This window comes from Rhipicephalus sanguineus, chromosome 3 (assembly GCF_013339695.2).
Source record: "Rhipicephalus sanguineus isolate Rsan-2018 chromosome 3, BIME_Rsan_1.4, whole genome shotgun sequence".
NCBI lineage: Eukaryota > Metazoa > Arthropoda > Arachnida > Ixodida > Ixodidae > Rhipicephalus > Rhipicephalus sanguineus.
Window position 1 is genome coordinate 195,803,590 of NC_051178.1, and position 21,623 is coordinate 195,825,212.

At 45.5% G+C, this 21,623-nt stretch overlaps 3 protein-coding genes across 3 annotated transcripts in view; all 3 read left to right on the forward strand.

The window, feature by feature from the left end:
• The window catches only part of LOC119387989 (histone acetyltransferase KAT2A), a 37,404-nt gene extending 30,207 nt beyond the window's left edge, over nucleotides 1-7,197 (forward strand). Inside the window, exons 17-20 of the mRNA XM_037655584.2 lie at nucleotides 41-71; nucleotides 4,057-4,126; nucleotides 4,245-4,329; nucleotides 6,011-7,197. Coding sequence (XP_037511512.1) covers nucleotides 41-71; nucleotides 4,057-4,126; nucleotides 4,245-4,329; nucleotides 6,011-6,204 — 380 coding nt within the window. The 3' untranslated portion in view covers nucleotides 6,205-7,197. The remainder of the gene's footprint in view (nucleotides 1-40; nucleotides 72-4,056; nucleotides 4,127-4,244; nucleotides 4,330-6,010) is intronic.
• LOC119387985 (estradiol 17-beta-dehydrogenase 8) overlaps nucleotides 1-21,623 on the forward strand; it is a 169,286-nt gene that overhangs the window by 125,457 nt on the left and 22,206 nt on the right. The gene's annotated exons all lie outside the window — the stretch shown is intronic.
• The window catches only part of LOC119387990 (RING finger protein nhl-1-like), a 124,580-nt gene continuing 112,616 nt past the window's right edge, over nucleotides 9,660-21,623 (forward strand). Inside the window, 1 exon segment of the mRNA XM_049413778.1 lies at nucleotides 9,660-9,852. The gene's annotated coding sequence lies outside the window, so the exon portion shown is untranslated.

The window sequence follows — 21,623 nt, forward strand, 5'->3', positions numbered from 1 at the left end:
ATCACATTGGTGTTACAAGTCGATTTCTTTTTCTTTGTAGGAGAAGCAGGCTGGAAACCAGACAAGAAATAGTAAGTAATGTGACAACAATGCACTTATATGTTGATTATACGTATTATGTTGCCCTTTAGGCCGTAGCAATCATTGTGGGCACGAAAAATAATTGCGCTGTTGTTATTATATTCCCTTTAATGAGTGGAAACTCAACATTGGGCATAAAAGCTAATTGCTTTTAGGCCAAGTATTATTTCTGTACATGCAGCTGGGAGCTTGCACAGGGGTAAACATCGTCCTGTTTATTAAATCAAGAGGCCTTTCAAGCTTATGAAGCGGAATGACAATGTGCCGTTCATATGTCGCCAATGGTGAACGGCCACAGTATGCATGAGCCATTAGTGTGCGCAGCGTGCCAAATTGACACACACACCCATATGCCACTCATTTTTTATCCATAGCATCTATCACGCTTAGGATTCAGTGTACTGTTTGACAGAATCTGCGAAAACATTGCTGTTTTGAATTCTTCAGCACATATCACAAATGGGCTTATGTTAAACACAACCAATGAAGTCAACAGACAAGTAAGGCAGCGATAGCATAGGGGACATTATTTGTTGTTTTTAACTGTAGGTGTAATGACTGTGACTTGAAAGGATTTAAAGCGGACCAAAAAGAACATTTCTGTCGGTGGGATCCGAACCCACAACCTTCGAATTGCACTGTAGCGTAACCGCCGAAAATTGGCTTATGGGTAAGGCCACCTTCGCTACTTCTAGAGACATGCTGGTCACTGTGTCTGTTCTCTGTGAAACTTCTGAATGATACAACATGTACAGTAAAAGCTCATTAATTCGGATTTCACGGAGCCGGAAGAAATGTCCAAATTAACCGAATTCCAAATTATCGGAAGTATCAAGAAAATAATAAACAAGTAACTGTTACACCGATATACAGTGAACCCTCGTTAACCCGAACTCGCATATCTCGAAATCTCGGTTAAGTCGAAACTTTTTTTCGCCGTGCATTAACCTGCCATAGGTGCTATGTATTTGCCTCCTCTTATCTCGAAACGTTTTCCGGAGGGAACAGCGGATATCTCGAAATCTTGTCCGGGAGGGCAGAAGGCAAAGTCTACTCCCAACAGGAAACGAGGGCTCCGTGCGAATGCTTAGCTGTTTATACGTGCCGAACGCGGTCGTGAAGGGCGAATTTGAAATTCCCACGGACGCAGCCATTTCCTATCAGCCTTGTCAAGCAACTGTGGGGCTGATCACGTGTGCGCACCTGCGCGCGACTTATGCGCATGTGGGCGGCGTGTGCAGCGTGCGCCCGTCAGTACGCAACCTAGCCCTTGCATGGGCGAGCTGGTATTCTTTGTTTTCCTCGCGATCTGCACACGACGCATCTTCAGTTCAGTTTTGCTGAGTAGTGAGTGATCTGTGCAACGGACGCTTCCAAATATCGACCAAGATGTTCCGCCCAAAGCAGTGCAACTCTCTGACGTTGGAGGGAAAAGTCACGCTAATTAAAGAAGTCGAAAAAGCAGGTCGAAGCAAGTCGTGCATCACCAAAGAATTCGGCATCCCTTTGTCAACCCTCTTGATGGTGCTTAAGAACAAACAAAAGGTGTTGGAAGGCTTCGAGCAAAGCTTCTCGAGCAAGCGGAAGCGCATTCGAGCGTCCGAATTCCCGGACGTCGAAGCAGCACTTCTGTTATGGCTCCAAAACGTTTGAGCAGCCAATCTTCCCGTGACAACCCAAATGATGATGGAAAAGCAGATGCTTTGGCACTGCAGATGGGTCACGCGGACTTCGGCTGCAGCAATGGCTGGTTCGAGCGGTTTAAAAGTGAAATAACGTGTCATCGAAGGCTATCCACGGCGAAAACGGCATTGTCGACGAACAGGCTACAGACGCATGGCACAACCTACGCCTCGCCGAGCTTCAAAAGGAGTACGCGGACAAGGACATTGTTAACCTCGACGAAGCCGCTCTCTTTTACAAGATGCTGCCTAACCGCACATACACACCAAAAGGCGAAGCGTGCTCAGGCGCTAAGCAACGAAAAGACAGAATAACCATTCTTTTTGGTGCCAATGCTACCAGCGACGAAAAGCTGCTCCTCCTCATCATTGGCAAGTCGATGAATCCCAGGTGTTTCCGAAATGCACGGCGCCTGAAGGATGTGACCTATCGCGCAAATAAAACGGCCTGGATGACGGCGGCGCATGAAGAGCATGTCTATGCGCTTGACCAGAAGATGGCAAAGGACAGTCGGAAAGTGTTGTTTGTTTCCATGACCGGGGCAGTTGTAACTGCCCCGGTCATGGAAAAATCGACAACTTGGCGGCTGTTAGGCTGGAGTTCCTGCCGGCGAACATGACGTCCGTTCTCCAGCCAATGGATCAGGGAGTCATTGAGATGGCCCGCATGTATTATAGGAAGAACCTGCTGCACCGAATTCTGCTGTCATACGACAATGGGAAAAAGTATGAAATTGATCTGCTCGGTGCAGTCAATCTGATGGCCGAAGCCTGACGCCCGCTGGCGATTGCTCACTGCTTCGCACATGCAGGCTTTTCTCGCGTCCCAGAATCGATCGAAGAATACATTGGCGCAGATTTCAGCGGCTGTGATGAGCTGTGCAATGAAGTGCACAAGGCAACTGGCTGCGTGAGCGATACTGAAGATGGCGAGATCGCCTTTAAGAAGTATGCGCTCTACGAGGCGGACGTCCCCGTTACCGGAATGCTGTGGGACACCGATATCGTTGAGATGAACGATGCAGATGACCATGCAGACGAGGAAGAGCCTCGAGAAGTGCCTACGACGACAGAAACACGTAACGTGCTGCACTTGCTCCGCAACAAGGTCGAATGCAGCGGTGACGACCAACGGATCATGCGATGTGTTGAGCAACTGGAGAATGCCTTTCTTGGACCGAATGCCAACGCAAAACAGGCGAGCATCGCACAGTTTTTTGGTCCTCGGTAATAAATTTTTTTTCCCTCCGAATTCTTGTGCCTTTACTACGGTAGCTGTCTCATGCAGTGGAGCTTTTCCTGTCACCACTGGCTTTTCTTTTACAGTAACCTGGGCAAACATTTTCAGCGTTTTGCTTAACTCGAAATACCGCTTATCTCGAAATTTTCCCCGGATTTGACGGCTTCGAGTTGACGAAGGATTACTGTACTTTCATTCCCTTCATGAATGCTTAAATCCTGTACTTACTATTTTGCATGAGAGCAACGTGAAAGCTTCAATTTTTGTCATCCTGCGACTGTGTTCTCAATCACGGCGCCAGAATCACTTGTAATAATTAGCCTGCAACGTGCTCTGCGGCCCTCTCTTGTAACGTACTGCCACCACCACGGTCACCGCGGATGTGATGATAGTTTTTTTCACAGTTAAAGTGGCCGGCAACTTTAGTTCGTCGATCGTGATGTAGCAAACGAGGTTTATGCCAGCATACCGACCGTGGCTGAAAGCTCTTCATCTTCAAAAGTTTCCGCCATGTTCGAATTTTGTGACATTGTGTGCGCATGCATCAAGTTAAAACGAACCTCCTGGGTTCCGGATCCACATGTGGGCAAAATCGTGGTCACTAACTGATGAAGGTAGCGATGCGGACAGCACAGCCTCGTTTCACTTGTCTGTGAGTGCCGTTTTTGCTCGTTTGCGTTGCACATCTGCAGTGCTCGGCGCACTCCGGGGATCATCCGAGTTGCGGTCTGGGTTGCGGTCAAACATGACAAAATTAACGAGAGTTTGATGCCATTAAACAGTGTGTATACTGGCCGGGACCAGGGAACATGTCCGAATTATCAGATTTTCCAAATTAACGAGCTTTTACTGTGCTACCCAGATCTCTTCATTGTAGCTGACTTATGTTAACAAGCACATTATTAACAAAACTTTATAGAAGTGTCTCGCTAATAATTTACTTTGATAATTACTGTTGATGGTTTATTATGCCATTGCTTTTCTCATTGCGAATATGCTTTGATTGCGCAACTTCATTGCGAAACTCGCATTTTCTTATTTGTTTTTTTACAGTGTCAAGCAAGAGCAGATGGATCCCGATCAGGCATATCAAGCGATGAAGTCTGTGTTGATACAAGTTAAGGTAAAAATAAAGGTTTTTGGTTGAGACTTGTAAACAAAAATTGTTTTAGAAGTTCGAGAAACTGCGTCAGTTTTTCTATTTCCTTATTGATTTACTTATTGATTCCTTGTACTTTCAGAATCACAGTAGTGCATGGCCCTTTCTGAAGCCAGTGGAAAAATCCGAGGCACCTGACTACTATGATCACATCAAGTATCCGATGGGTAAGTGATGTCAAAGAAATACATAGGTATGCTATCAATCTTTGAACACACAATGTGAAATTGTTAATTAGCACACATGTATCATTTTACTACAATTTATAAAAGGGGATAGCCGACGTGAGACCAATAGTTGGCTGAGTTCTCGCCAACATGAGCAAATACTGGTAATACTTTTAAACCCCTTTATTAGAGACACTGAGGTAACAGACAAATGAGTATAAGAGACCCCAGTGTGTCTGCACTGAAATAGGGAAATGAGGGCATGGGACCCATGCTTATAAGAGACCCCTCATATTAGGGACAAGAACTGCTCCCAGTGCATGTCTCTTATAAAGGGTTTCAAATGTATTATGTGAGTAAATATGATAGGCTCTCAGCCTGTATTGTTTGTTTTCTGCATGTCAAATGCAGCCACAATTGATCTGTAACTGGTACAGTCAACTGCCGATTTTTTGGACGCCCGTCCCATAGATGTCAATGTATAAGAACGTCCGAAATTCAGTGTCTGATTTTTCGGACTTTCTGCCCAAATTGTGGGTCCGAAAGGCATTAATTGAAGACCCCACCTCTGCCTCATCTATCATCTCGTAGGTTAGAACCAGCGCTTTCGCGAGTCGATCTGTTTGCGACAGTAGCAGAGTCCGAAAGTCAGCTTTGCCGCAATGCCGAAGTGTGATGGGGGTGAAGCAGACCAGAAATTCAAAGGGGCCGCTATCATGGCGTCCTGCGGCGATGTCTTTACCGATAAGCAACGGAAATGCACGGAGGCATGATGGCGGCAGGTGGCAAGTACAGCTTAATGTGGCCAGTACAGCTTAATCGCTGACAACCCTTACGATAAGCATCTTCAATTAACTGCTCAGTAGTGCATGTGGCCTAGCGTAGTTGCATGCGTACTGCATGAATTTAATAGGCGACAACCCAAACACGCCGTGCCGCCTTCATGCTGCCTCTTTGTGAGAGACTGCTAAATGCACCGCACAGACGCGTTGCCTTCACAAACGAAACCAGCTCGCCATTGCCGCACCCGTGTGCAGTCAGGAAGGGAAGTGGGCATCACGGCACAGCAACAGTACAGTGACGGCGTCAGCTTAGTTGGCGATGTGCTGCCCACAACTAGAAACGATCGGCTTCACACGGCAGCAAATGCTGCTGTATCGGCGGAGATTCGGCGATGTGTGTGTGTGCGTTTACCATGTGCACACGCATCGGGGAAAGCCGGATGAGTCGTCCGCTCGTCCGCGACAGTCTTTTTGTTCCACATCATCGTTTCCAAACGCTCCCCGCGAGAGAGCCGTAATCTATTCCGTGCTTTGCTGGTGTCAGCGGCGCTCATCACGAGACGCAAATTTGCAAGTGGCGGTTGGCACGTAGTTAAGCTAGGTTCGCATCAGGTACCAAATGTATTTGCAAGAGCCTGGGCGCGCACCAAAATGTCTCATAACTGTACTTTCGAGGCATTAAAGCTATTTCGGATGTGGCTGTGGCGATTTGACCGCGCTCAAGCACAAACTTGTTTTTTCGGACTGCCCGATTTTTTGGACGATTTCGCGGTCCCCAGGGGGTCCGAAAAATCGGACATTGACTGTACACTAATATCTACAACGGCAGTTTATATACATAAATGTGTAGTACTAAATTCTCTAATGGCAGTTAACAGAAGCCTTCTTCTCATTTGCAGACTTAAAGACGATGGCAGAAAGACTGAAAAACCACTACTACGTGCACAAGCGGCTGTTTATCGCGGACATGCAGCGGATTTTCAGCAACTGTCGTGCCTACAATAGCCCCGACACAGAGTACTTCAAGTGCGCCAACATTTTGGACCGCTTCTTCCAGATCAAAATGAAGGAGACAGGTCTATGGGACAAGTGACAGCACGGCATGCTGCTTGACACAATGAGCTTTAGTTGCGTGCAGTCGCCGAAGCAGGGCTTTAAACGCACTCCATAGTAACTGACAGGGTACGGTAGCATAGCCTTGTGCAAACTGTGTAAAACTCCATGATGTTGTATATTGCTTTCTTTATGCTAATTTTAATGTGTTAGTAAAACTTAGTAGCCCCATGTGGCAACGGTTGGGGCATCATAGGTTGAGAATCCTCTAGCAGTAGATTCTTTGCTTGCTTATGGGTCTTCACTGCTTGACTTTTCGTTTGTTTAGATCTGACTGCAACTTCCAAGTCATATCTGCCATCCATTAATATGTATGGCTTTCATTGGTGCTTTTCAGGGGGCTGCGTGTGTAATATGCCCATGTATTTTAACACTGCTGTGCTTTGTATATAGCTTTGCACAGTGATTTTATTTGTCATTAGATGTATAGGTTACTGTTCATACCGATACCCCACTCATTGTTTCTGGCATGAAGCCTGTTGGCAAGAGGCAGGAAGCCTGTAAGCAAGAGTTTCATTGTCCAGTGAAGGTTTTTGTGTCATGCTGACATAATCATTGTAATTATTATTGACTACATGATTCCTGTATTAAGGTTTGCTTCTACTATTATGTAGCAAATGCCTGTTTTCTTTTGTATATGTATTGGCTATTCACCATCTCATTTCATTTGTATTTTTTTGTCATTGTATAAAAGCATGTTTGAGTGTACTTTTTCCTTTTGTCTTCATATGAATATGTAGCTATTCTTATACATTTATGCATTAGTTAGTTTGGCTATGCAGTTCTTTTATACTGTGCCCGTATTCCTCATGTTACTACCGAGTGAAAGAAAATGTATTTCCTTGATCTCTCCTCATTTTATGAAATGCCCTGAGCTCACTTGACTCTCACAATTTAATTTGCTCTCTCATGAAGTTGCAACATCTGAAAGTGGCTATTCCTTTGGCTAATAAATGTCCACTAAGTTGAATAATTGTTTTGTTTTTCTGACGGCATTTAGCTGCGAGCCTGTTCCGCTGTAGTCGGAACTATAGATAACTGACATCGCCTATGCCTAATTATAAAGCTGTAAAGACAGACTGCGATAAGCAGTGCAGATGCTTGTTATTAAGGTTGTAAAGAAGCTTTCATCAGGTGTTTTTGTGCCATAAATCTCGTTGATGTGTTGCCACTCTCCATACAGCAGCCAAGCCTGCAGTCTTTGTCAAGTTCCTTAGTGTCAGGTTATGCAGGGAACTTTTAATCAGATTTGACCACAGCTTTACTGCTGCCCATCTGTTCATGTGACATGTGGGCAGCCTAGTAATATTAATGCACTGGTGGTGGTCATTATTGAAGAAATCAGTGAAGGCAGCTTGACATATCACAGGCCATTGGTGTGATCTATCGAACTGCCAGTGTAAAGCTGAAGTTTTCAAAGACAAGCGATGGCATTTAGAATATCCTAGGTAGGTAGCCTTACAATCCCTTGCAATGCTTGTTATCCTCACACGAAATATCATCAGACAAAATTAAGGACTATTTAATTCTCTTCTTGCCAATCAGGAAGCTTTTTTTGCGATAAATTCACTTGGATTTCAATTGTACTTTCATGCTAGAGATGAGTGCATGGCAATTTTTAACAGCGGAGCTGATTTAGGTTTGCCAGTTTGTTCTTGACGGGAAAACAGAAATGATCAGCATCATGAACCAGCACGCACTCTCTTCATCCTCTTATTCATCATTGTTGTCTTCATCTTTTGCTTCGCTCTCACAACACGTGCAGCGATTTCTCCAGGCGCTAGATACAGTAGCCTGATGGGCAAGGGAATGAGTACAGAGAGAGAGAGAGAAAGAAAGGCAGAAAGAAAAAGAAACAAAACATTTTTGGGGGAGGCGGGATTCGAACCCTCGTTCCCACGATACGAAGGCAAGCATCGTAACAACTATGCTATCCAGGTATGCTAGCAGAGCATAGCGTACCCTTGCATAGTACAGTATAGCAAGGGGCTGAGAAAGGAAAGTGAGGGTGAGGAGGATAGATGTGGAGGTGAAGAGGAAGAAGAGAGTAAAGCATACCATAGAAAGAATGAGAGGGAGAAATATAGAACAAGAAAGAAATAATCAGAGAGAGAAATAAAAAAAGAACAAGAGAAAGAATAGAGAAAAAATGCAGGAACCGAGAAATAGGCAATGTGAGGGTGAAAAACAAAAAGTGAGAAAGAGAAGCGAGGGTGAGGAGAAGGAAAAGGAGGATGGGAGAGAGTTGAGCATAGCGTAGACAGAGAAATAGAAACAAATGTAGAGAGAACTGCAGAGAGAAAGGATAAAGAGGAAGCAAGCGAGAAATGGAGAGAGAAAGGGAAGGAACAGTAAGAAAGAAAGAAATAGAGAGAAACAAAGAAATTAATAGAAATAAACCAATAAAATAAGAGAAAAAGAAAGAGAAAACTGAAGAGAAACAAAGAAGGCCGCCCAGGTCCGCACTTCCTTCAGGCAATTTGCACCACTACTGCGAAGCTGCCTTAATTTCTTCCTTTTCAAAAACTAGTAGCATTTCACGTGCTTTACACAACGTTACAGGGACACGAAAGGGAAAAAGAAATATTGTAATCGCAAATTACGCTTTCCAATACCAAAGGCACAGCTCTTCCCGCGTGAAAGCGCGGCAAGGGTTGGTTAGCAAGAAAAAAAGAAAATGCAGGTGGCGACGCCACCTTCAAGTTCCCGCACTAACTTGCCGTGACGTCACAGATATCGACGGCTTCTGCGGGGTCAACACAGACCTTAAGCGGTAAAAGTGACGTATATTGTCCTCTGAGGGGGGCCAAGGACTTAATGTACAAAGTTTCAGGAAATACTGTTGAGCTAATTTTGCCTAAATATGAGAACACACTTTGAAATTCGTGCCGTCAAGCTAACGTGCACGTGCAGAGATTTCGGCGCGAAATTTCAAGATGAAACATTGACTCTCATTTCCTCTTTTTTTAGTAAACCTATGATGGTGAAGTTCATCACTGCAGAGTTTTCAAAGAATAAACTAACAAAATAATTACCCCTCGCGCAGACTGCGAAACGCCCTTGTCTTTACCTTTTGTTGCGTAAAACAATCTTTTATCAATATTAGATCACCGGGATTTTGGAAGTTTTTCAAAACTGTGATTGGCGAGATAGGGGAAGGGGAGCACACAACAGCTGGCAAGCGAAAGCGCTACTGAATAACTCCTACTACAAGCACTACAAGTAGCAGCGAGGAAGCGTATCCGAAAACGAAAGCAGACGAATTTTCTACCACGTGACTTGCGTTTTCGTTTTTCACCGCAAGAGGCGCCCTGCCGTTCCTTTTCGGATCATGTTGCAGGGCAGGCGCTCGAAGTCTCGGTGCCCAAATTTAGAACACGACGCGTGCCTTCGATGCCAGCGCCGACGGAAACACAGCAAAATAAAACCAAAGTCTAGCGGCCGCCCAGGGGCTGTCAGATTCCATGCGGGCCTGGTTTTGCTTGGTTTTTCACTGTTCGTGTGCTGGCCCGCTTCCCACATGCACAACGGGCTTGTATTAGTGGACCTGCGCTGAACAGGCCGCCGAACCACGAAGGCTGCCTGCTTTGGCTGAGGAACGTTATGAGTCTACGCGAGAACCGAACAGGTACGGATGCCGATTTGTACTAAGAAACAGATTTTGTCGCTAATTCGTAGCGAAATGGCCGTGGTTGCGAGCCGCGCGTTTGCACTGTATGTTCGCTGAAAAGAGATGATTTTGTGAAGCGGTTTTCGCTGTGCGCTTCTATAGTACTGATAGGTGCTGTCAACCGTCATCAAGGTTTCGGGCACTTTTGATTTTGACCAAATAGATGGCGCTTATTTTGAGGCTGTCTTAAGATTGGTCCTCTGTAAGTTACTGTAATTGCTTCAATACTCAAACGGTTTTTCTCGGGGTGGTTTTCTAGCTTTTATGCGCTTGTTTTTTCTTATCCTGGTGATATCACTTGCAAATGCGTTTTTGACAATCGTTCTGTTTGATTTGATCTACAACTTTGTAGATTTTTCACCTTTAGGGGAAAATTCTCCACAATAAACTTAGAATAGTTTGGTAAAAAGATGAGAACAACTGAATCGCAGTTTTTATTGGAATGTTATTTTTATTTTCATAGGCTACATGGCGTCACTCGGCGAACGGATGACACGAATGAATAAATTAATTACAGCTGGGTGTAATCACTAATATTTTGTGATCACCACACTCCTCGGCAGCCACAGCACTGTAGTGGCTTTTTGAATAATTCCTCATTGCATGCAGTTCTAATATGTGATCTATAAGGTGTACCTCCCTGCTTCGTCATCTGCACCCTACCTACATATTAAAATTTCGCGCTCTGGCCTCGCAGTCGATTTCTGTGTCAGTCGAGAATACGTTTACCTTCCGTAATGCATATTACGCATACTGTCAACCGACCAGCTGGCCGCCTCTGCACATTACATCACCTGCATAGCGTTGTAACTGCCATTTGGCACGCACATGATGTCCTTAATTAAAAATAAGAGTCATTTTATAAATAAGCGTCAACTGAACGAATTGTTGCGATGCAGGACGACCTTATTGTACAGTCTTCGAAAGATGAGAAGACGCAACCAGAACAAACCTATTGATGTTAACAAAATGGTGAGAATTGCAAGAGAGATGCGCTATCGGGGACGAAACGGCACAGGGCACGAGATTCTCAACAAAAAGCTGAATCCTTACTTATCCCGAGACCACGGCCTGTAATTAAAAGTTTCAGCCTTTAGTAGTTTTGGTCACCTGCGCATCATCAAGCGAACAGAAATACGCCTTTGCCATGGATTCCGTGTCCCAGAAACCTTTGTCCCCAGGAGTACGCGCAGAAGGAGGTCCCGTGTAGCTTGGAAATGAATTACGACCTCCTGTGCATGAGGACAAGAATTAATGAAACAAACAGCAATGACCACATATCAAAATTGCGATTAAAAAAAGCTGTTAAAACGCATGGCACAAATAAAAACTCACACGTTCCCCTATGCATTCTCCTAAGACAACTCGAAGGTGCAAGCACCTTAATCAAATCATCTTCGTCATCATCATCACCGATTATGATGATCGTCAATTAATTGTTGGGATGACGGTCATGATTTTTGGTGCCACTCATGTTGGAGACTGCCCCGACGGTCACTTTTCCCGCTTGATGAGGCACATAAGGCTTTCGACTTAATAATAATAATAAAAAAAAAACATTATTGATAGTGAAAAAAAAAGATAAATTCCCGAAAGGAATAAATAATTTTAAATATTTTGCACATTAAAGCGATCGCGCACGCACACGTACGCACAAATTTGCACAGACGTACAATGTTCAACCCTACATTCCGTGTTCGTGTCGGCCACGTTCTATCACGTCCATTTGTCCAGAAGACTGGAGTACCACAGGGTGGTGTGCTCAGTTATACACTTAAGAGTATACGTTGTTGGGCTAGTTGGTTCATAATCTTCAAAATTGGCTAGCGCGAAAATCGACGAGGACTAAGAAGGAACACTGATGTACAGGACAGGCGCCTGTCCTGTACATCAGTGTTCCTTCTTAGTCCTTGTCGATTTTCGCGCTAGCCAATTTTGAAGATCAGTTATACACGTTTTTTTATTATAGAAGTGAATTCCTTACGTCTGTGTATCCCTCGAAATATGTTCTATTCAGCTTATTTATTTATTTATTTATTTATTTATTTATTTATTTATTAAGTACCTGCTTCGCCATAAGGCATTACGGCAGGGAGGGTACAGTACATATAATCAAGCACACAAAAATGTAATCATAAAGCATGGAAAAAATCGTCATTTGAACCAATACAGACAATTTCCGGTGGCAGAGTGTTCCACTCTCTTATAGTGCGAACAAAGAAAGAGTAGCGAAAAGTGTCACCCCTAAAAGGAATCTCACGTATTTTTAAGTGGTGATCTCGCCCTTGAGAAACATAGTTGGGTGGCCGAAAATACAATTGCCTGATGATCCCTGTTCTCGAATGATAAATGCTATGAAGGAATTTTAATCGGAGGCTTCGACAACGGTTTTCAACAAGAAGCCAATTTAATGTTTTTTTGCTCTCTGTCATACTAAGCATCTTGTCATAATTTCCAAGGACAAATCGAATTGCTCTATTCTGCACTTTTTCAAGTTTATCTACAACTTCCTTAGTATATGGGTCCCAGCAGATGATGTTGATGTTGATGATGCACAGATTGGATTTAAATCTTGCAATCTCGCAATATGCGAACGGCAGGTTCAGCTTGGTCTTAATAAGGTGTCTACATGGGCCGACGAAATGGGTTCAGCCTCAATCCAGAAAAGAGCACCTGCGTCCTCTTTTTCTAGGAAGATAGGCCTGCACCTCGATCCAGATATTTATCTGCAGGGTCATCCGCTGCCTGAAAAACAGAGCACAAGTTCTTAGGTGTAATTCTAGACACTATCATAGTAGTAAACATAAACTAGCATAGTAGTAAACAGCGCGAAAACAACTAGAGACAAAAGGGAAGAACAACACGGGACGAGCGCTTTTGTCTCTTGTTTTTCGCGCTGTTTATTAATACATACCAACTAGCCCAGCTTACCACTCTCTTGAACGAAACTATCCTTTGTGCAACACATAAAATGCCTGAAAAACAAGTGCATGAAAACTATGATTATTCTGAAGGTTTTTGTCGCGTACATCACAGGGCAGTGATAAGAAATGCCTCATGAATCTGTACAAGAGCCTCATACCCACACGACTAGACTATGGGGCCATAGTTTTACAGTCTCTGGTACTGTGAGTACGAGGTTACAACGCAAATACGCACACGCGTGCACATACAAGCCCACGCAAACACGCACGCACACATATACATGGCACAAGACAAAAACAAGCTTGCGTGTGCTGTCTGCCTCACCGAGCACATTGAAGATCCTGGACCCCGTCCACCATCTATAGGCATTCACCTTAGCACGGATGCCTTTCGGACAAGCCTCATAGAAAGACTTTACGTGGAATCAAAGGAGTGATCACTTCATTTGCAGAGATGCTACATTTCCTTGTATATTTTCTAAAAGTCAATGCAAACAGGGAACATCCCACATACATTGCTATAAGTGATTTATCTAGTTCCCGTCTGTTCCATAACCGTCCTGCATTGAGAGCGCCCTACTCACTACTTGTACGAGGTCTTGCCGAGGAAATGGGAGTCCCACTCTCAGAATGCCACGCTCCTGCTCTACAACTGCCGCCATGGCAGCGGCAGCTCACAGACTGTGATGTATCTTTCGTAGAAGTTACGAAGCGCGCGCCTATTGCACACATCCATACGTACTTCCTAGAACTGCAGCACAAATACACCTGTCCGGAATTTTTCACCAATGCTTCGAAGTCTCATGCTGGTGCGTCCTACGCAGCGGTCGGCCCATGCATACTTTTCGTATTCCGATGTTCTTCGCCCCAACGCAAGCATTTTCACAGCAGAGGCTTATCCGATACTAACAGAAAAAATTCGGCAGATCCCACGCGTTGTGGGAATCGGTTTCATGCGAAGCAGTCAGCGAGTACTTCTATGATGTACTTTTTGGCTTTGAGCCAAGCGTTGCGAGGTCGATCGACGTGTTTTTGTCAGTGTAGTAGCTATGTGAACATAGGCGTGCGCACAGGGGGGGCAGGGGGGGGCGGCCGCCCCCCTAATCACCTAAGAGGGGGGGGGGCGCAAAATCTGCCCCATACATTGACCCTTCTAGTCACCCAAAGGGGGGGGGGCGAAAAATCTGCCCCATCCATTGACTTAGTAGAGTGGGGGGGGGCGCTGCGGCGGACCTTTGCCCCCCCTAATGGGGAACCATGCGCACGCCTATGTATGTGAACATCGTGGGCTTACCAGGCACGTCGACAAAACTGGTGTTTAAAGGGTAACTTATGGTGCGACGTAACGTCAGCCCTCACGTTAGAGTACGTACGTCAGTATTAACGAAACTAAGTGCACTTTACGGTGGAATCATGTGAACATCACGCGTAACTTTCGTTAATATATCCCTGCGGGGTCGAGCAATGCTTCAATATAGCTTGCTCAATCACAGGAATACAAATGTACTGTTTATTAGACTGCTATGAAAGCGGAGCCACTACTGGAACTACAGACGTTAATCTGATATGATGCCTGCATCGTAGGAGTAAATATGTAGCGTTTATTGCTTTATTGTGCAATTAGATAGCCAGCACTACAGCCACAGTTGACGTTGCACCGACATTACGCCTGCATAGGCTGTTTTTCCACACCAGTTTATAGACCGGGGGTGGTTATGTGGTAGAATACCTGATTGCCACCTAGAATGCTTGGGTTCGATTCCTGCTGGGATCCTAATTGTTACATTTTCCATTCGTCGGGTCAACGCTTCCGACGTCGATTTTTCTTAACACTCCCTCATTTAAATTACCAATGTCTGTTCTCGCCGTTCCTGGGTTGATATAAACTGTCAATCACCTGTGGCGCATACCCGTACACCGCGGCCCGTGGTAAACGGGTATGTGCCACACGTGTCTGGAGGAAAGCGCTTGTCCTGTGTAGTATTTCTTCTTTTGTCTCTCGTTTTTCGCGCTGTAAATTCACTATGAGAGTTTGACGACTTACGCGGCAGGATTTTCACGTTATTCATGTCATGACCAGACAGTAATATTCGTCAAATCCTCTTACCCTCCCATGCCAATTTTGGTTTACACCAAGTTAAGGAGGCGATCATGAGAGCACCCAGACGTAGGCGGCTAGATAGATAGATAGATAGATAGATAGATAGATAGATAGATAGATAGATAGATAGATAGATAGATAGATAGATAGATAGATAGATAGATAGATAGATAGATAGATAGATAGATAGATAGATAGATAGATAGATAGATAGATAGATAGATAGATAGATAGATAGAAACGCGCAAAGTGCCAAAGGTTCGCTAAGAAATGCTTCGCATTTAATAAAGAATTGAAATTATACCACGAAGTTACATACGCGGATTCCTTAAGCGTGGTAAAAGCTTGGAAAACTCTCTAAACGCACAAAAATCCCGTAATCGTCTCGCTGTACTCATCGCTACGCACAATTTAAGCATCTAAACAACATGTCGTGATACGCTGGGGGCCAGGGCATCGCGAGATCGAAGGAAACGCGTTGGCAGACCAGCTCGCTGCATCCGTCCACGAAAACGCTGTCGATACAGCCATAGCTTTCTCTGCACTAGACCTAAAACCCATTCCTAAAACGAAAACTCAGGGCTTATTGGCAGCGCTCATGGGATAGGCAAACACTACATGTTATCAAGCCGAATCTCGGAAACTGGCCTCCAGTAACGAGGTCACGACAAGTGACAATTACCAGGCTAAGAATAGGACACACTCACATACAGCACACATGCGTATACCTTCTGTCCATTGGTGATACACCAATGTGTGAGAGATGTGGAGAACCACTTACCGTGCTTCACATCCTGGTCCAGTGCAATGAATTAGATGCTATCAGAAAGAAGCACTTTTCATTACCCTATACCGGCAGCAATTTCCACTGCATCGTTAGATTTGATGTTCATCGGTAGGGATCCGCTTTTTAAATATGAATCATTGTTCGCATTTTAAAAAGATGTGCGTAGTTTTCACGCCATATTCCCCAGCATTCCGAAGCACGACCTCTGAACAGTGGTTGCTGCTGCTGTGGCTACATTAAAGAAAGCACCTGCCTCCCCGCTCAAAGGTCCTGAGGAGGCATTCGTGCTATTTGCCATCTCTCACTGATCATGCTCACTGATCATTCATCCCACACCCATAGATCACTTCACGTCTCACTGCCATAATTTTATACTCTATAAATATCTTACGCTCCTATATAGCGCGTGATTTTACGCCTCTTTACAGTCATAATACATCCTGTCATCGTAATCGTTGGCCATCGCTAATACCACATAAAAGATCCGGCGCTTGTTAGCCAACTCTGGCCCTTTCACCAAACAAATCCACTAATCATCAACTATACGAACACGCGCGCACGCACACACAGTTTTTACTTTCCCTTTGAGTCATCGGTATAAGACTACGTCCGGCGTTCAGCTTTACTACTACTGTTGATATAACTATATGACGCAAGAACAAATCATGCGCTCTCCAAAATACTTCGCTGGAACTTTCCCCTCCAAGGGCGCACGTTTTGTCGAACTATGGCCAGAACTTAGCCATAACTTTCGAAACACGAACCGGCTTTTCATTTCAATTCCTTTCGCAGTTTTTCTTTTTTTCCTTTTCTCGTCGATTCAGGTGGAACGTTCCACAGTTTACGCAACTCTCTCAACAAGGGAAGAGATGGAAGGGAAATATATGTTATTACATTCCCCGGTATGACGTTATTATTATTGTTTTTTTTTTTATAGCAGCAAAGAAGTGGCGGTACCGACAATACAATACCATTCCGTGCTCCCTTTTCGCTATCTACTCACGCGTGTTAGACTGTACGCTAATAGTTAGTCTCGCCTAGATAGTTTTTTCTTAGAAATGTTACCTTATAAACGCGTACGCATTGCACAAGTGCGGAAACCGTACCGCCGTTGCCGGCACATAGCTTTTTTTAAACGTTTCAGTCACGCGAGTTGCTCATTGCGTATGGTAACGTGATGAGATGATCAAGATGGCTTGATCAAAGAGGTTTTGCCGGTTGGAAAAAGCTGCGTGCCGACCACGACGGTACGGTATTATCGTACTTACCATGCGGTAAACCGGCGCTGCTAAAGCACTATATAGTATTTGCTGCGCCTGTCACGTATACAGTTTCTCTCCTAAAGTATTAAAAATTTTTTTAGATATATCACTCACTTCCTCATCGTCTTTTCTCGAAGCTTTCTAAGGCATCTTTTATAGTAGATATTTATATAGCTGACACATATATCACGTTTAAAACGTATTCATAATGAGAGAGAGCTGCGTTTGTCAGCGCACGCCGTGTACGTCATGCGATGGATGATATCGACTATGAACAAACTTTATTGAATAAAATAAAAGAACGCCAAGCACGATAACCCTTCTTCCGTATTGCGCCAGCAGAGGTGTGCGTGCAAGGGGGGTGGGCGTGGGGGGCGTCGTAAACTAGGACACCTAGGGGCACGCCTGATAATCAAGCACGTCTCGTGAGTGGAACGCCTTAAGTAGAGGGACGTATATAATTCACACCTCAGGTGCAATCACGTAAAAGTTCTGGAGCCGCGCACAGAGAACGTAAGTAGCCCGAGGATAAGTGCTAAGCTTTGCGCTTTCGGTGGAAGTACAGAGTCTGTGATTGCGACGAATCCTTATCGACGTGCCGCATACAGCAGTATTTCGCAATGGGCACTAAATTGCACAAAAACGCTAATGTGGGCCGGCTAGTGACTTGAACTTCGACATACTGAATAAACAGGAGAAGGCTATGTTAGAGTTTAATTGTCATGCATGTCAACGACAGCCTATGCGGCCCGCTCGCAACCGTTTATATTCCAGGTTTTCGTCTTGCTCCTGGGTGCAGCGACAATTTTCTGTGACGCCGGGAAAAACTAAGCGGTCGTTATTCTTCTCTCTCTCTTCGTCCTCTCTTTCGTATCCCGCGTCAACGAGCGTCATCGAGGAGGCGGCGGTGGCCAGACACGGCAGCGGAACCAAGATTAGACTTGCAAATGCCCGTTCCGCTCCAGTAACAGCGCGAGCGTCCCGAGAACACCCAAGGGGAAGAGCTGGACAAGAGTCGCACACTCCAAATGAGATTATCCCTACCTACATTCATTGCTAGAAGGAGTGCGCGTTGACTTGCGGCGTACGTCAGCCTTCTTTTCATTTCTGACGGGCCTTGCTTTGGGTCGTGAAAACAGTGGCTCAGAATGAGAGTGAGGGCGTTCTTCTTCTTCTTCTTCTTCTTCTTCTGCTTCTGTTGTTTTCTCTTTCCCTTTACTAGTGCTTGTAGTCAGTCCTTCCGAGTTCTTCTAGATGCCGGCGCATTCAAGAAAACGAACATCGAACGAATGTATACTCTATCTTTTCTTCTATTTTTATTTCTTTGGCAAATGACCTATGTAAACAAGAACAGAAGTTGCTTGCGAACTTAGAGAGATTTACGAGGACTTAAGGGAACATGTGTCACGGTCCCTCATGTTTATATTCATGTGGTCGCAGGCAGGCGCCCCTAGGGGGGGGGGGGGGGGAGCGGACATCCGATTGCGGCTGGCTGCGACAGCTTGCTGTGACAGCTGGTTGGGACGTTTGGAGAGCTGATTCACCTACGCGCCTTTCTTTTCCAGCCAACAACGCAAGAAGAAAACTAATAGTTGCACCGCGCGAAAATTTGTACGCCATACGCACAAAAAGTAAGAATTTCGGGGTGGGGGGTAGTAAGCCCAAACCACACCGCTGGCTCCGCCACTGGTTGTGGGGGAGATCACACCGTGACCAGGAGATTTAAAGTCTAGAATGAAATGAAAGCTTGTAGATCTGCATCGCGAAGGAACCGCAGGAACGTCTTTGCAAACATAGGCGTGCGCAGCATTCCCATTAGGGGCAGCAAAGTTTCATCTCAGACCCCCACCCCACCCCTCCCCTTCTCCCCTCCGTTGGTAGTGTCCTAAGGACAACATGTTTCGCAAAAGATGAAAAAAAAAAAAGAAAAAGAATGTGAAGCGATGACGCGCTTCTCACAATGGCCTGCCTTTGGTCCCTGGCTTTCCGGGAGTAAAGATGGGAAGTAAACAGTTCCTGAAATGCGCAACATCAGGGGCCTTCAGCCCCCCCCCCCCTTTCCATTATTGTCAAAAACCTGACGCTATAAACCTGCTCGTTAAACAATGACGCGACAGTTCCTACTGAGTGAAAGCATGGAGCAGACTTTGCACCACCCCCCACCCCTAGGTGATCAGGGGGGAAGAGGGGAAGAGGTGCGCACGCCTATGTTTGCAAACTTTTGACGAGGAACGTGGACTTTTCCTCTGTTTATATAAGCACTCGACAATAGACTCATCTGATCTGCACGTTACTCAACCACGGCCGTGCTTGAATGCTAGAAGTACTGTATGTGTTCTATGGGCCGGGATTCGACAGAAGGTAATCACCGCTGGCTGTTGTGATGCTGCGAAGGGGTGTCCTGCGGGGCAACTGAATGACGGTTAGCACTCTAACAAAGACGCGGCGGACGCAATCAACGGGCCTTGAGCGATATTAAAGCGCTCTTTTGTCCAGAGACGCAGCTCGCGTCTTTCCTTTATCGCGAATGTCATGCGGCCTCCCGCCGAGCGGTGTCGCACGTGTTCCTTGTCGACCGTTCCGGCACGAGGCGTTCCTGCGGCGCGTGTGTGCGTCTGTGTGGCCGCAGTGCCATCCACAATACGTGCACGCACTGGTGGATTTGACGTATCCATTGTTTGCCGCCACTATTGTCTCATTCGCCCCGAATTACCGCTGTCCCGCTGGTCGTCGATCCTGCACCGAGAAGTTCCGCACCTCTGACCAATGCATTGTGTGAGTCCATCTTCCATTGCTGTATAACCGCGGACGCCTTCGGTGCGCTGAACCGCGTTGCACTTATAGGCGGCCGGTCATCCGATGCGAACTTGTCATAAGGCCATACCAGATGGTTGTGCAGTACACGACTGATCCGACTTGCCGCCTGCAATCTCGCGTACATTTCTTTGTCACCTTTCATTTATGGGACACTTCAACCTTCTTAGAAACGCTGTAGTTGCAGCGGGTTTAGAGGTAAAACGTTCAGAGGAGCAGCTCATATACATATATAGATAAACCGCATCTTTCAACTCTTTCACCTCTTTTGCAGGGCTAATTTGGTAAGCTAGCATTCCCGCTAGATAGTTGGCAAAGGGATGGCGGTCTGGACAACCTTTAAATACGCGCGCGCATGCGCTTCTGTGCGCATATTTTATGAGACGGATTATGCGGACGGATGCTCACAGTGACGGCAAGAGCAAGAACAAGGTGCGGACTGGCAAACAACTTGCAATCAGTCTTCATTAAAGTAGCATTACCTAAGCCGGTTGTGCGAAGGCGCGTCTATTCACTGAAGGTTCAAATCTATCCTTTTGTTAGCAAGACGTGCACGAGAGCAAACGAAAACCTGAAGTTTGCTTCGAGTGCAAAACATGCATTTATGCTGCTTTTCGATATTTATAAGTGCGTGAAAGAAAATCCGCGCTGGAAAAATTAGCGAAACAGAGCGCTCGCTTGCTCTTTTTCCTCTTTGTCGCCGCGTCGAGGCGCCAGTGTCCGCAATTAATGGTGTTTCTTAAAATTTGTTTTGTTTTGATGCTTTCGTGTACTTCAAAAGAACACCGATGAGAACAATAAGCTTACAGCTGCAATAATGATACAAATCAGTCTTACTATGAGTGAAGGCTTAATTAGATAAATATTGTTACGACGCAAAATTAAGACACGCGTGGCTATATACGCCCTCGTGTTGCTCTCACAAAAGCTCGCCTTTACTTCGTGAATTATGGAAGTACATGCTTGGTAATTTTTTGTTCTTAATTTAGCATAGTGTAACGAAAGACAGAACTTGGCTAGAATCAATAATTTCTGCCGAAACACGGCGACTTCACACTGGCTTGTACCATGCGCAGCGGTTCCGTCGCAAAGTTCGAGAAACGGAACGTCGGAATTTCTGCCTTCTGATACTCCACCTTTCACCATGAAATTCATCTAAACCAAGCTCTGAAAGATCACACTATCATTCCAGATTGATTTAGTTAACGAGACACTATATATGCAGCTTTCCCAGTTGTCGGGGCGCGAACCGCAAAACAGGGCTGCATAACACATATCGGTATCCAAGTGAACATGGTTCGAAATGCGTAAGCGTATATCAAAAGCTAAAGAATGGCACAAGAATGACACAATACGTATACCCCGCCACGGTGGTCTAGTGGTTATGGCGCTCGACTGCTGACCCGAAGGTCGCGGGATCGAATCCCGGCCGCGGCGGCTGCATTTTCGATGGAGGCGAAAATGTTTGAGGCCCGTGTACTTAGATTTGGGTGCGCGTTAAAGAACCCCAGTTGGTCGAAATTTCCGGAGCCTTCCACTACGGCGTCCCTCATAATCATATCGTGGTTTTGGGAGGTTAAACCCTGTAGATATTATTATTAATGTAAGTATAACACAGATCTAGAGGCCGGGACAAGCGCAGCTTGAGGAACGCACATTGCTGGCTTCGGAAAGAAGACGGATCAAGTCAGTGGTGCTCCGAAAGCAGCGCCTAGCGCAGCGCAACGCGGACATTTCTACGAGAGACGAAAAGGCGCTGCAAGCGTACTTGCTCGGGTTGGGTGCGACGATGGTAGCGTAGGCATGGACTGGAATGTAAGCGTGAACCGAGAAAGCCAAAT